Source organism: Colobus angolensis, unplaced genomic scaffold (assembly GCF_000951035.1).
Source record: "Colobus angolensis palliatus isolate OR3802 unplaced genomic scaffold, Cang.pa_1.0 Scaffold12, whole genome shotgun sequence".
Lineage (NCBI taxonomy): Eukaryota > Metazoa > Chordata > Mammalia > Primates > Cercopithecidae > Colobus > Colobus angolensis.
Genome location: NW_012113141.1, coordinates 5,820,069 through 5,835,006, shown reverse-complemented (window position 1 = coordinate 5,835,006; position 14,938 = coordinate 5,820,069). Strand labels below are relative to the sequence as shown.

Below are 14,938 nucleotides of genomic sequence, written 5' to 3'. Positions count from 1 at the left end.
GGTTCACGCCATTCTCCTGCCTCAGCCTCCCGAGTAGCCGGGACTACAGGCGCCTGCCACCACACCCGGCTAATTTTTTTGTATTTTTTTAGTAGAGACAGAGTTTCACCGTGGTCTCAATCTCCTGACCTCGTGATCCACCTGCCTCAGCCTCCCAAAGTGCTGGGATTACAGGCGTGAGCCACCGCACCCGGCCCCTAAAAGCCATAATTCTAAGTGAAGTTAACTCAGTTGTTGAAAACCAAATATCATATGTTGTCACTTATAAGTGGGAGCCAAGCTATAAGGTTGTAAAGACACACAGAGTGAGATAATGGACTTTGGGGACTTGGAGTTAGGGTTGGAGCGTGATGAGGGATTAAAGAGTACATATTGGGTACAGTGTACACTGGTCGGATAATGGGTGTGCTAAAATCTCAGAATTCACCACCATAGAATTCATCAGTGTAACCAAAAACCACTTGTACTACAAAAGATACTGAAAAAAAATTAGTGTTAACAAAAAAAGAATCTCTAAATTTTGAGAGATAGCTGAGACTTCTTAACTAAAATTATTCAGTTTCCATTTACCTAAATTCTAATTTATAGATCTTGAAATAACATATTTGATTCAGTTGCCCTTGTGTCTTTTGACAAAATGAGTTTGACAAAGTCAGTTGCCATTGTCTTTAAAACAAGTCTTTTAAATGCTCACTCTGAGGCTTAAACTGAGACTATTCTTAACAGTATGTGTATACATTTACACATACTTTACTTTTACACACATTTATATTATTTGGGTGTGGACTCAAGAAAAGAGGCAACTGCCATAATTAGAAGATTATTAGAGTTAAAATAAAAAAACATCCCTTTAACCTTCGGAGCCTTGGCTATATATCAATAAAAAGGCAAAGGTAGTGTTTATATCACACTGTGAGCATTAAATTAAATGACTGAAAGTTAAAGTTTAAAAACCATAGGAAACGCCTCAGTGAAAACAACATAGCTATAGTCTGGTGTTTCTAAGCTGGGACCAAAAGGTTTGGGTAGCAAACTGAAAGGGAAATCCTGTCATATGGAAGTCACCTAAGTATTATTTTTAAACTACACACGCTATTTTTTCACCTTTCATTTTCCATGCTCTCCCCGCCCCCAATAATTGGGCCTATTAGATTTTCTAGAGGAGTAGTTAGAGACAACAGCTTGAATTACTTCATCCATCCACATTCTCCACACTCCACTTTTTCCAACCATTTTAAGAACTGATCTAATCCAACCATCTCCTTCATTTGGCAGGTAAATAAATCAAAACATAACAAGGTGAAATAATCATTTCTTTCAACTTGAAGTCATGAAACTTTTGGCCTACTTCATGTCAGTATTTGCTTATAAAATGACAATAATTCTCAGTGAGTGCCAGGCTGTCCTCCCATGCCCCTTCCCCCTCACCTTTTTTTTTTAATGTAATGAAGAGCATAAAATACAAAACAAATCTGTTCCATCTTCCCCATCTCCACAGTTCATGTCACAGAAGTAACCACCTTTAAAATGTTAAGTTACATTTTGAGTTATTCTGGGTATTGCCCTGATAACCTAAAATCTGTGCTATCTAATACAGTAGCCAGTAGCCATATTTGGCTACCGAGCACTTGAAATGTGGCAAGTCTGAGTTGAGATGTATTATAATTACAAGATACACCCCTGATTTTGAAAATGTAGTATTAAAAAACGTAAAACATCTCGTTAATATTTTGATTACTACTTAAAATGATACCATTTGGATATATTCAGTTAAAGTATTGAAATTAATTATTAATTTCACTTGTTTCTTTTTATCTTTTTAAAAATTAACACTATTTTTGGCCGGGCATGGTGGCTCATGCCTGTTATCCCAGCACTTTGGGAGGCTGAGGCGGGCAGATCATGAGGTCAGGACATCAAGACCATCCTGGCTAACACGGTGAAACCCTGTCTCTACTAAAAATACACACACACAAAAAAATTAGCCAGGCATGGTGGCACGTGCCTGTAGTCCCAGCTACTCAGGAGGCTAAGGCAGGAGAATCGCTTGAACCCAGGAGGTGGAGGTTGCATTGAACCGAGATCGTGCCACAGTGCTCTAACCTGGCTGACAGAGCGAGACTCTGTCTCAAAAAAAAAAAAAAAAAAATTAATTAACCTTATTTTTAAATTGATATAATAATTGTACATATTTATGGGGTACATAGCACTGTTTTGATACATATAATGTATATAGTGATTAGATAAAGATAATTAGCATATCACCATCAAACATCATTTCTTTGTGTCAGTACCTTCCTTCTAGATATTTGAAACTGTGTAATATATTGTCATTAACTCTACAATGCTATAGAACACTAGAACTTATTCTTCCTATCTAGGTGTAATTTTGTATCCTTTAACAAATCTTTTCTAGTCCCTCCCATTTTCTCTATCCTTCTCAGCCTCTGGTGTACCGTGTTCTACTTTCTACTTCTATGAGATCAACTTTTTCTAGCTTCCAAATAGGAATGAGATCATGCGGTGTTTAACTTTCTGTTCCTGGCTTATTTCATTTAACATAATGTCAACCAGTTCTATCCATGTTGCCTCAAATGACAGGATTTCTTCCTTTCTACCTTTTTAAAGATGGTTATTAGAAAATTTTAAATTACACATGTGACTTGCATTTGTTATTCACACTATATTTCTGTTGGACAGTGCTGATGCAGTTAGTAAGCATATATCTCCCTAGTTGATGTACCATGTTTTACCTGTGAGACATCTGATTCTATTCTGATTCTCATGCCTTTGTAAGGAACCAGGAAGATTTTTGCCTGAAAATCTTTAGGATTTTTTTATCCTTGGTATTCTCAAATTTCACAAGCATACACTGAAGTATGGGTACTGTTTTGTTCAATATGCTTAGAACACTTAGTAAGGTAAGGTCTTTTAGTTTGTCTCTCTATAGTTCTGACAAAGTTTCTGCTAGTATTTTTTTGGATTATTTTCTCCCTATTTCTGAAGGAGAAAGGTCCTGTATCTAATTGGATACTAAAACTCTTGGATTGAGTCTCTGTTTTCTAGAATTCTGTCTTATATTTTCTATTTTCTGTCCTGCTGTCCTTTGGCAGCGGTTTGGGAGGTTACCTTATCCTCATCTTTTGAGAGTATATTTAAAAATAGGGCAGGATGCGGTGGCTCATGCCTGTAATCCCAGCACTTTGGGAGGCCGAGGTGGGTGGATCACCTGAGGTTAGGAGTTCTAGACCTGACCTAGAAGCCTGGCCAACTTGGCGAAACCCCATCTTTACTAAAAATACAAAAATCCGACAGGTATCGTGGCACACACCTGTAATCCCAGCTACTTGGGAGGCTGAGGTAGGAGAATCACTTGAACCTAGGAGGTGGAGGTTGCAGTGAGCCAAGATCATGCCACTGCACTCCAGCTTGGGTGACAGAGCAAGACTCTGTTTCAAAAAAATAAATACAATAAAATAAAAAATAGGGGGAGATAGGCAATCAAAGTTTTAATTGTCTAGAACTCTTTCTTTTTCTCTGTTCTTTTATCAGAAGCATGTTCTGATAAATATCAGCCTTTATGACTTACACTCTCCTAAATATCTGTCAGGTTGCAAATTAAAATTGTTTCTAACATTTCTTTCTGTGTCATGAATTATCTGTTTCTTTTACAGTCAATGGGTCAGTTTGTTTAGGGCTGGCTTCTGGAAGATGAGGCACATTGCAGATAAGAAGAATGTGTAACCAAATGTTTAAATTAGAAATGCAAAAAGGTTTTTCTGGGAGCAATGATAATCTGATGATTGTAATAATGTGGGCATAGTGAGGTAAAGGCCTGAACTAGTGGCAACTGAAAGAAAAGAGCTGAGCCGGGCGCGGTGGCTCAAGCCTGTAATCCCAGCACTTTGGGAGGCCGAGACGGGCAGATCACGAGGTCAGGAGATCGAGACCATCCTGGCTAACACGGTGAAACCCCGTCTCTACTAAAAAATACAAAAAACTAGCCGGGCGACGTGGCGGGCGCCTGTAGTCCCAGCTACTCGGGAGGCTGAGGCAGGAGAATGGCGTAAACCCAGGAGGCGGAGCTTGCAGTGAGCTGAGATCCGGCCACTGCACTCCAGCCTGGGCGGCAGAGCGAGACTCCGTCTCAAAAAAAAAAAAAAAAAAAAAAGAAAAGAAAAGAGCTGAATAATTATGCAAGAAAATAAGTGTAACCGAGTACTGATTTCTCCATTCTCAAAACTCCCACAGCACCCTTTTACTGAAGTGACTGTATGCGCCCTTGTAATGTTAATTATTATATCCATATGTCTTTCTAATTAAATTGTGACTTTTCAAGGCAAGGACTGTATCTTATTCATTCATTCTTTTGCAGATATTTATTGATCAAGCACTGTTCGAAATGCTGGGGATAAAGCTGTGTGCAAAGACAAAACTATCCCTGCCCTCAGTGCCACTGAATATATTCACTTAATTTTTCACAGTGCACAGAATCCAAAGCTAGGCATTCCCAAGTAAAGAGTTAACATTTAAGCCAATTTAAAAACTTAATATTAAGATGGTCTGTTTGTGACTGTTTAGTTGTATTGCAATAGTTTTTTTTTTTTTTTGGTATTTAATTATTTTATTTGGACTTGATACAAAAAATTATTATGCATTCAGATTAAACTAATATTCCTTACCTTAATTAAAAGTAATATAGCACCTTGATATAGTGAAAAGAGGACCACTTTGGGAGGAGTCCAGAGTTCTAATTGGACTCTACTGTTGAATAGGTTTGCACATTTTTACCTTCTTTAGAGCCTTACTTTTCTGATATGTAAAATAAAAGGGTTGGTATCTGTTAGCACTCACACTTTGAATCTGAAAGTGGAGCAAAATATTCATTCCTGTGGCCTTTGAATAAATGTTTTGTACTTTTAATTGAATGGAAACAAAACCAAGAGCTGTCATTTTATATGTTTCACTTGAGTTATAATCAGTAGCTAAATGTTTTTTCCTTTTCTTTTACAGACTTGGGTCTGGATCAATATATAATAAAACGCTTTGATGGAAAGGTGAGCAAACTATGACTCTTCTATACATATATCCTATTATTTACTGAGAAGATTTTTAAGTTCCTCTATAGTTATGTGTGAGAAATGACTGGATACCTGTTTATCTTATCAAAAGAGCATGCTTAGGTTATATGCCTCCATGTGCCTCTACAGAAAGAGGCAGAAGGTTCTATATTTTTCCATGTAAGGTAACTCTTATGTATTGCCTGCTATTTATATTAAGGGCTAATTCAGTGTTTGTTGACTTTTGAATGTTAACTCAATAGTCATCATAAAGATTAATAAGCCCCCCAATATTGTATTGGCATTTCTGATAAAACGCTTCCCTGATTTGACTTTTCTCAGACTTCGTGATAGTGTCTAGCAATAATCTTAACTAGAAAATTACAAAGGTCCTTGTAGTGCTTTTGTAATAATTATGAAGACTATTCCAGATTTGCCTATAAGTTTGCACTATACTTATTTTTAGTTATTTATACCTGAATACATAATATAACAAATTATTTTTAGGTATAGAAAATGAGGCTTTCAGTTTTATTATCTCATAAAGCAGTCAAACATATTTTTTCGTTTCAGGCCAGATTCTCCAAAAAGAAAATATTACACAGGGTCAGAAAGAAAAGTAAAGGGTCAATTTTACAGAGGAGGAAGAAAGCCCTTCAGAAAGAAGAAAGAGCCAGGCATGGCTCTGCAGAGCACAATGAACAGGAAGTCAGAAGGAAAATCATGGAGTGGCTGGAAAAGGCAGGATCACAAAAAAGGGTCTAGATGGGAAGAGGTCAGGGTTAGTAGAAACTGATGACGTTTGCAGAAATATGCCAATTCCTGCATTATTTACATAAAACTTCATATCCTGGTAAGGTGGAGAGATAAGTGTTGAGCTCTTTTATACAAGTGAAAATACTGAGTAGCTGCCTTAAGATTTGAGAGATCTCAGCTAAGGCTACCTGCCTAAAAATTACCTTTCCTATTAGGGTGGCACAGTGCCTAAAATGCCTCTGTCTGTGAATATCATCATTTTAAAGTCACATATTCTAAAAGAATGATTAGAAAGGAAGGGCACTGAACTAGATGTTAGGAGACCTAGGCTCAAGATCCTAACTCTGCTTTGGGACAGTTTCATCTTTTCTCTGATCCTTAGTATCTCTGCTTTATCTATAGTAAAGTACCATATCCAACATGAGGACTTACTGCAACACTTCTGATTTCAGAGTCTTTGGAGGGTCAGGTCCCTATCTTACCTGTTCTTGTGTCACTCAGAGTCCATCGTGGGCCTGGCCCACAGGAGGCGAACAATAAATGTTTAATGACTTGCAAAAAATCAACTACAGTAGTCAATCACATATTCCTTGGTGGAGGTGGAGGTCTGACTCATAAAGTCAGTAATAACTTACAGCAAATTAATTTTAATAAATAACTTTTTTTTTTGAGACGGAGTCTCGCTCTGTCACCCAGGCTGGAGTGCAGTGGAGCGATCTTGGCTCACTGCAAGCTCCACCTCCCGGGTTCATGCCATTCATCTACCTCAGCCTCCCGAGTAGCTGGGACTACAGGTGCCCGCCACCATGCCTGGCAAATTTTTTTGTATTTTTAGTAAAGACGGGGTTTCACTGTGTTAGCCAGGATGGTTTCAATCTCCTGACCTCGTGATCCACCCGCCTCTGCCTCGCAAAGTACTGGGATTGCAGGCATGAGCCACTGTGCCCAGCAATAAATAACTTATTTTGGTTATTTGGAGAATCACTTGAACCCAGGAGGCAGAGGTTGCAGTGAGCCAAGATCATGCCATTCTGCTCCAGCCTGGGCAACAGAGCAAGACTCTGTCTCAAAAAAAAAAAAAAAAAAAAAAGAGAAAAGACTAAAAGAAAAAAAAAACCTTACGTAATGAAGAGTGCCAGATTCATTTAGTGTTTGATCAGTTTAAAAGTTTTCCATGTTTTTTTGTTATGTATGAAGTCTTTCGCCTGATAATTGTAACTGTCAGTACTTTCTCAATTGTCAGTCTTTTCATTTTTCTTTCTTTTTTTTTTTGAGATGGAGTCTCGCTATGTCGCCAGGCTGGAGTGCAGTGGCGCCATCTCAGCTCACTGCAACCTCTGACTCCCTGGTTCAAGCGATTCTTCTGTCTCAGCCTCCTAAGTAGCTGGGATTACAGTCACGCACCACCACGCCCAGCTAATTTTTGTGTTTTTAGTAGAGATGGGGTTTCACCATGTTGGCCAGGATGGTCTCGATCTCCTGACCTCATCATCTGCCCGCCTCAGCCTCCCAGAATGCTGGGATTACAGGTGTGAGCCACCATCATTTTTCTTTAGATCTTCATGACTCTTTTGTTCTCTCATTCAGAAAATCTTAATTCTTAAGTAGCTGCTTCTAGAATATATGAATTCTAAGACAATTTTCTGTTTAAAAAAGCAATTTGTGTGATAATGATATTGTAGTAATTTTGTGCATTATGGCCAGAAATGTAGTTAGAAAGCTAAACACCTAAGAGGAATTTCTTTTTAGACTTGCTTTGATTTTTAAATGGATAATTTTTTCCCTCTTCCTCTGGTTTTTTTTTTTTTTGATTTGTAAGATAAACTAGCTATTAAATGCTTAGAGAAAGAATTATTTACTCCTATTGTCTCAGCCCCCATTATCTTAACTTTCAGCACACCATTTAACAAAGTCCAAAATTTGACCAGTAACAAACACTAGCTTATTTTATTGCCTTCTAATTGAATTAAACTTCAGGCTTTTTGTCATTGAAAGTAAGAACAAATGTAAAAATATTTTCCTGGGATGTTTTAAATTTGTACCTGAATAATGGAACCTCCAGATGCAAAATAGGAAAGAGTGGCCCAACTGATATTGACAAATAATTGAGTAGTTAATTCTTGTTTTGCTAACATCTTTTTCTCCTGATCCATTTAATTAACTAGAAGGTTCCCTGTAAGAAGTAAATGAGACATTACTATTTCAACTGATAGTCAGTGAGAACTGAATTTAATTAAGCCGCTTTTGAATTTGTAAGTGAATCTTTTTCCAGAGCCCATTATTACTTTATGTTAATGGGCACTAATACTTTTAGAATACTAGCAATTTCCCTTGTAGAAAAGTTATGAAATACATTATTGTTGTCACTTGCATCTACTATCATAGGCCTTGTATAAAGAATGGTAACAGCTATGGTTACCATTGGTTTTAAGAATATGTTTTGTAGATAAGTGATAATTATTTTTAAAATATGAGACTAGGTTTAAAAGTTTAAAACTTCAAATCTTGAAAGAGTTTGGATTTTATCTTAGAAGACATTTGAAAATTATTATAGCTTATCAGCATTATTATAGAGATGGTGATACAAAATATATTCTGACATTATTATTTTGAGACTGAGTTTCACTCTTGTCGCCCAGGCTGGAGTGCAATGGCATGATCTCGGCCCACTGCAACCTCTGCCTCCCGAGCTCTCAAGCAATTCTCCTGCCTCAGCCTTCCGAGTAGCTGGGATTGCAGGCATCCACCCCCACGCCCGGCTAATTTTTTTTGTATTTTTAGTAGAGGCGGGGTTTTACCATGTTGGCCAGGCTGGTCTTGAACTCCTGACCTCAGGTAATCCATCCACCTCGCCCTCCCGAAGTGTTGGGATTACAGGTGTGAGCCACCATGCCTGGCCGGCTTTTGTTTTAATGTAATATGTCGTAGATTCTAAATGCACCTTCCTGTGTTGAATCCTTCTTGTGGGGAAAAAAAAAAAAGCCCCTTCCCCTAGTATCCCTGTATTCTGCTAACAATTTGTCAATACACTGATTTCATGAATTTTGGATTATTTATTTAATGAAAACTATATTTTTTTCTTTGTTTTGTTTATTGTCTTTTCTGATTTTACCATCTAGTTGGCCTATAAAACAATTATTTCTAAGTAGAGCCTTTATTTTACATTAATGTTAAATATTTCTTTCATGTAATCATTTAGTTGCTCTCTTTTATTTGCATGATTTATATCAAGTGGTTTGTAGCCTTCTTTATTTTCCCATTTTCTCTTACCCCTTTTTTCCCCTCAGCAAACCAAAGATAGAAATTGTATTTTGTATTTCCTGTTTCTATTGCATGTAATAGACAACTTTCTTCACATCAAACGTCACCATGTTTTCTTATAAATTCACAGAATAAAATTACATGGTATAGATAAAATTGTTTCTTAAGCAAGGAATACCAATTTCCACAATGTTGATGCAATCCCCTTATCTCTTCTAAAAACTATAAAGCTTATACTCTATTTTCAAGCAATAAAATTGTCTATTGAAACTAATTGTTCATTATCATCATACCACCATGTATTTCTTTTTTAGAGAATAGGTTTGTTATTCTTTCCTACCTATTGATTGCCCTTTCCCCCAACCTCTCCCTGAACATTTCAGAAATACTGCCTCTGAATTGAGTTTTTCCATTACTTGAAACTACAGTCCCCTCAGAACCTTGACAGTCTCTCAAACTTGGAAGAAAAGAATGATATGTATTATATTTCCACCTCCTTTATGTTATCTACAAGAATATTTGTTTACATGGAACAAAACATTTTACATCAAATAAAAAATGAAATATTATCCACATTTATCTCTAAAGAGATGAAAGTATAGTCAAAACCAAGAAAGGGAAGTATTGATTATAGTGTTTATAACAGATAATATGATTAGTAGAGGAACAGATGGAAGTCATAGTTGAAAATCAAAGCTTTGATATTACTACATTCTCTTTTACTAGGTGAAAGGTCTTTTTGAAAATATTAACAAATTAACTTTAAAATACCATTCCTTTTGGGGGAAATTGTTGGTTCTTCTAAAGAGAATATGAACACATTTTTTCCTGTAATGAAATACTTCTTGTTGCTTTATTCAAGTTGTAATTATTTACTTTATTTCTCAGATAAAATGAGACCCTAGAATAAGGTCAAGTGTAGTTTTACTCCTTGACATATATAGTAAGTTGTTAAGGAATTTTCTGTCTTTTAAGAGTTAAATGTATTGAAGATTGAGGAAATGTAAATTAGAGCATAGGGTACTAAAAGTCTCATGGGACAGGGTTTGATGAATATCCACATTTATTTGAACTACTCTAGTGAAATTTAGATAACAGGTTATAATGTGACATGTAATTCTGCATTGTTAATTAGCCACATCTTTCTTTCCCTCTCTCTCAGCTTCCAGAGGCCTGAAACCAGTCAAGTGGAAATTCTTGGTTAATTAATATATTTATTCAGGTTTTTGACTAAATGTGAATATGTAAATATAATTTTATTAGTCTTTCTTATTATCTGTGTTTTCATTTGCCCTATCAATCCCGTTTTTTAAGTAGGGTGTATCATTTATTTCTGTATTCTTTTTCTTTATATAGGGAAATTCTTGCTTTAAAAACACTAACAGATGCCAAGAGAATAAAAGTATTTCCTTGAAGCCAGAAGTTCCTCACAGATATTTCAAAGTCACATGTTACTTTGGGCATGATGACTGGGCTCTTTTTTAAAACCCCATTTTCACTCATTGGTTGTCAGTGGTTTATTTTTTTGGTTTAAAGTGAAATTTCTAGGCTGGTCCCGGAGACTCAGGCCTGTAATCCTAGCACTTTAGGAGGCCGAGGCAGGCGGATCACTTGAGGTCCGGAATTTGAGACCAGCCTGGCCAACATGGTAAAATCCTATCTCCACTAAAAATCTAAAAGAGCTGGGCATGGTAGTGCACACCTGTAATCCCAGCTACTTGGGAGGCTGAGACAGAATCGCTTGAACCTGGGAGGCAGAGGTTGCAGTAAGCTGAGTTGGCACCACTGCACTCCAGCCGGGCAACAGAGAAAGACTCTGTCTCAAGAAAGAAAAAAAAGAAAAGTGAAATTTCTAAATGAAAAATGCTTGACTATATTTGTCTTGTGGGAATTATCGCCAATAATAAGAAGCTTTTTGAGTGCTTATTATGTTCCAGGCTTACACATAATTACTCATTTAGTGCACACAACCACTATCTTAGCTGTCTATTTTTATCATCATTTTATGGATTGAGAAAATAGGGGCTAGGCATAGTGGCTCACACCTGTAATCCCAGTGCTTTAGGAGACCGCTTGAACTCAGGGGTTCCAGACCACCCTTCTCGACAAAAAATACAAAAAGTAGCCAGGTATGGTGACGCATGCCTCTAGTTTCAGTTACTCAGGAAGATAAGGTGGAGGGACTCTTGAGCCCAGCAGGTAAAGGCTGCAGATTGTGCTACTGCACTTCAGCCTGGGCGACAGAGTGAGACCCTGTCTCAAAAAAACAAACAAAAAAAACAAAGAAAAGAAAAGAAAGTACAGAAATGATAAGAAACCAGCCTAAAATCATATAGCTAGGATTCCAAATTCTCTTGAACACTGTGATACCACCTTCTGAATGTCTAATCCAGTTGTCTATATGACCTTTTTTTAAAAGTTTACTGCCTTAATACTGTTTGCTCAAAAAACCTTGATGTTTCACTTTCCTTTTGGTAAGAGTTGAAGTTAATCTTTTCTACTTTGATAAAGTACAGCTAGAAATTCATACTAACCTCAGAAACCACGTAACACTTCATTTTAAAGAAAGAAAATATGGGATATATACATTTTAATATCTGAATTTAAAAATCAGAATATCAATTTTACTGTTATTGGCACCATTGTTTTTTCATATACCATGAGCACCACTTGGCATCTTGAGAAGTGCTGTCTTTTTTATTTTTATTTTTTGAAGCCAAGATTGTGCCACTGCACTCTAGCCTGGTCAACAGAGTGAGACTCTGTCTCAAAAAAAAAAAAGAATGTAATTAATTTACAAAAGTGGACTGAGGAACAAATTCAACATTTCATATCCTTTCACACCTGCTGGAATTTATTTTTATTTTTAGTTACAGATTTTGCCATCTTCCTTCTTTCCCATCCAAAGTTCTTTAAATTATTTTAAAAACATTTCCTCAGTTGTCTCTCCTCTTACAAATTAGCAACTTTAGTTCTTTTTTACATACCACAACCCTAAAAAAAAAAAATCTGGCTTTGGTATCTGAAATATTTTCCAAGGCATTTCCATTTTGAGCATCTCAGTACTCTGCTTGGCAGCTGTGTGTAAATGGTTAGTAGATGTTATAAAGTGTGCTGAATTGGTATGAAAAACATAGTCTTGTGGATTGCTGAACTTCTCTATGTGTAATAGAGTGATATGAAGACAGTGGACTTTGGATATAGATAGTCATGTATTTAAATGTAGACTTTCCCACATAGTTGATGAGTAACCTTGAGCAAGAGACCATTTAACCTCTCTGTCAGTTACATTCTCAGTAATATTGGGACAATAGGTAAAGTATCTAGCTCTATAAATTATAGCTGTTTTGCATGACTTTGAGCCCTTTACTCAGTTTATGAAAGGAGTTCTCTGCTGTCATATATATGATCTTCTTTCTTCGTTTGCATGAAAAGCTGCAGACTAGTATACCCTCTGTGTAATTGTTCTCTCCACAGCCCTTTCCTTCCCAGTTCAATTAGCTATAAAAGTCTCCTGTGCTATCTCTGTGATGAGCAACTAGCCCAGGTTAAATACCGAGTCCATTAACTAAAGAGAGGCCTCTAGTTTGATTTCACATATCTGAGTTGTCCTGTGTTCACAGTGATTCATCTCATTCCTGTGCTGTAAAATCCCTTGGGCTATGTCACTTAAGTTCCAGCTGTAGCCTTGTAAATTATTAATAGCATATATTTTTCAGTCAAGAAATTTAGGCCGGGCGCGGTGGCTCAAGCCTGTAATCCCAGCACTTTGGGAGGCCGAGACGGGCGGATCACGAGGTCAGGAGATCGAGACCATCCTGGCTAACACGGTGAAACCCCGTCTCTACTAAAAAATACGAAAAACTAGCCAGGCGAGGTGGCGGGCGCCTGTAGTCCCAGCTACTTGGGAGGCTGAGGCAGGAGAATGGCGTGAACCCGGGAGGCGGAGCTTGCAGTGAGCTGAGATCCGGCCACTGCACTCCAGCCTGGGCGACAGAGCGAGACTCCGCCTCAAAAAAAAAAAAAAAAAAAAAAAAATTTTACAGTGCTACTCAGTGTGGTTAGAATAGGATGGTAAATATAGGTCAAATTTTATTTCATGGTCAGGATGACTATTTATTTTTTTAATACTAATGTGGATATCACTTTATTTAATGCAACATAATTTTGGAGGAGACCTTTTTCTAAGGAACCATTCTGTACTCTTTCTTAGAATAGTTACTAATTATCTGAACTCATCCATATTTGATTGCCTATATTAATATGAGTGGCAAAGCGACTATTTTGCCATAAAGTTAAAAAAATTATATAAATGAAACGGTAATGTGACATCATTGTTTTGTTTTATTGTGTCTAGTAGATAATATCTAAAACATTTCTATGTATTCCTCATTTGCTACTTCCAGATGTTCAGTGATATTATTACAGGTTTTAACTGTTTCTTTGTGTATTTTGTTTTGTGATATGTATATTTGATTGGTTTGTTCATATAATCAAACAATGTCAATTTTTTTCTTTTTCTCATCTTCTGATTAGGATTTCTGGCAGGTACTGATTCAGCAGCATGTGCTTTAAATTACTTAATGCTCCAAAATCCATAGTAATGCTTCAGGAACAAAAGTTCAGTGCATGATGCGTATATCCCTGCCCTGCTCCCTTCAGAATGATTTTGTTCCTGTCACTTTAAATTAACATACTTTATCTTTAATATGACAATCCAAGCACTGCACAAGTCCTTGAGAATTTAATACCCAGCATGATTGAAAAGGAAGTTTTAACATTATATGTTACACAAAAGGTTAAGAAACGTTGTTTTAATCACTCTTATTAAGTATAAGAGGTACTTATTAATTGAGTCACTTAAATGGTCTTACTTGGAGGCCAGGTCTGGTGGCTCATGCCTGTAATCCCAGCACTTTGAGAGGCAGGGGCAGGAGGATCGCTTGAGCCCAGGAGTTCATGACCAGCCTGAGCAACATAGCAAGACCTCATCTCTATGAAAACATTTAAAAATAGTAGTAGTCCTAGCTACTCAGGAGGCTGATGTGGGAAGATCGCTTGACCCAGGAGTTGGAGGTTATAGCGAGCTATGATTGTGACACTACTCCAGCCTGGGTGACAGAATGAGACCCTGTCTCTACAACAAAAACAAAAGTCTTATTTGGGATATTATGTTCCTACTTGAACTGTAACTGATGAGACAACAGTAACTTCAAGTTAAAAATTATTCTTTTTTTCTTTTGAAATTTCTTACATAATAAATACAAATAAGCAGTTGCTTGGTTGCACTTTGTGCAATAAAATAACTTAAGGGGAGATAAATGGGACACCTAGAAAGACTGTTATTTTGCTTTTCTGAGCTAATCAATGACTTTAACTTGGAAAAGCAACTAAATATTTGGAGAAAACCATGAAAAGAATATGTACTTATAGGCTGGCAAAGGAGATCTTCAAGGACACTGCTAAAAGTACTTTTTAAATGGATCTTTGAAGGCTTGGGCTCTTTAATGGTAATTTATAAATTATTAAAATTTATTCATTAAAAGATTACTCTCACATTTCTGGTGGTTGGCAGTCTTAAAAATATAAATTAAGCTGAATTGTAGTAATTAAATATAAATTAAGCTGAATTATAAACATCGTTTGGTTTAAAATAGCTAATGATATAGCTAACGAAGACCACAGGGTGCCCTTTATTTGTATAGTACACTTTTTCTATACTTCTTTGTTTCAAAAATGGAGTGTATTTTTTTTTTTTTTTTTTTTTAAGTGAAATTCTTGTTACTGTCAATCTTTCCTTCAAATTGCTTCTGAAGGCTTTGTGCACCTGTACTGCATGTACATATATGTCATATACTCCT

General features: G+C 36.7%; 1 protein-coding gene across 4 annotated transcripts in view; it reads left to right on the top strand.

Annotated features, from left to right (window-relative positions):
• MICU1 (mitochondrial calcium uptake 1) overlaps nt 1-14,938 on the top strand; it is a 285,211-nt gene that overhangs the window by 95,370 nt on the left and 174,903 nt on the right. For 3 of the 4 annotated variants that reach the window (XM_011927810.1, XM_011927803.1, XM_011927818.1), the window contains exon 5: nt 5,014-5,057. In XM_011927810.1, coding sequence (XP_011783200.1) covers nt 5,014-5,057 — 44 coding nt within the window. Of the gene's footprint in view, nt 1-5,013; nt 5,058-14,362; nt 14,546-14,938 lie in introns of those variants that run through there. The other variant, XM_011927826.1, reaches the window with a different exon arrangement.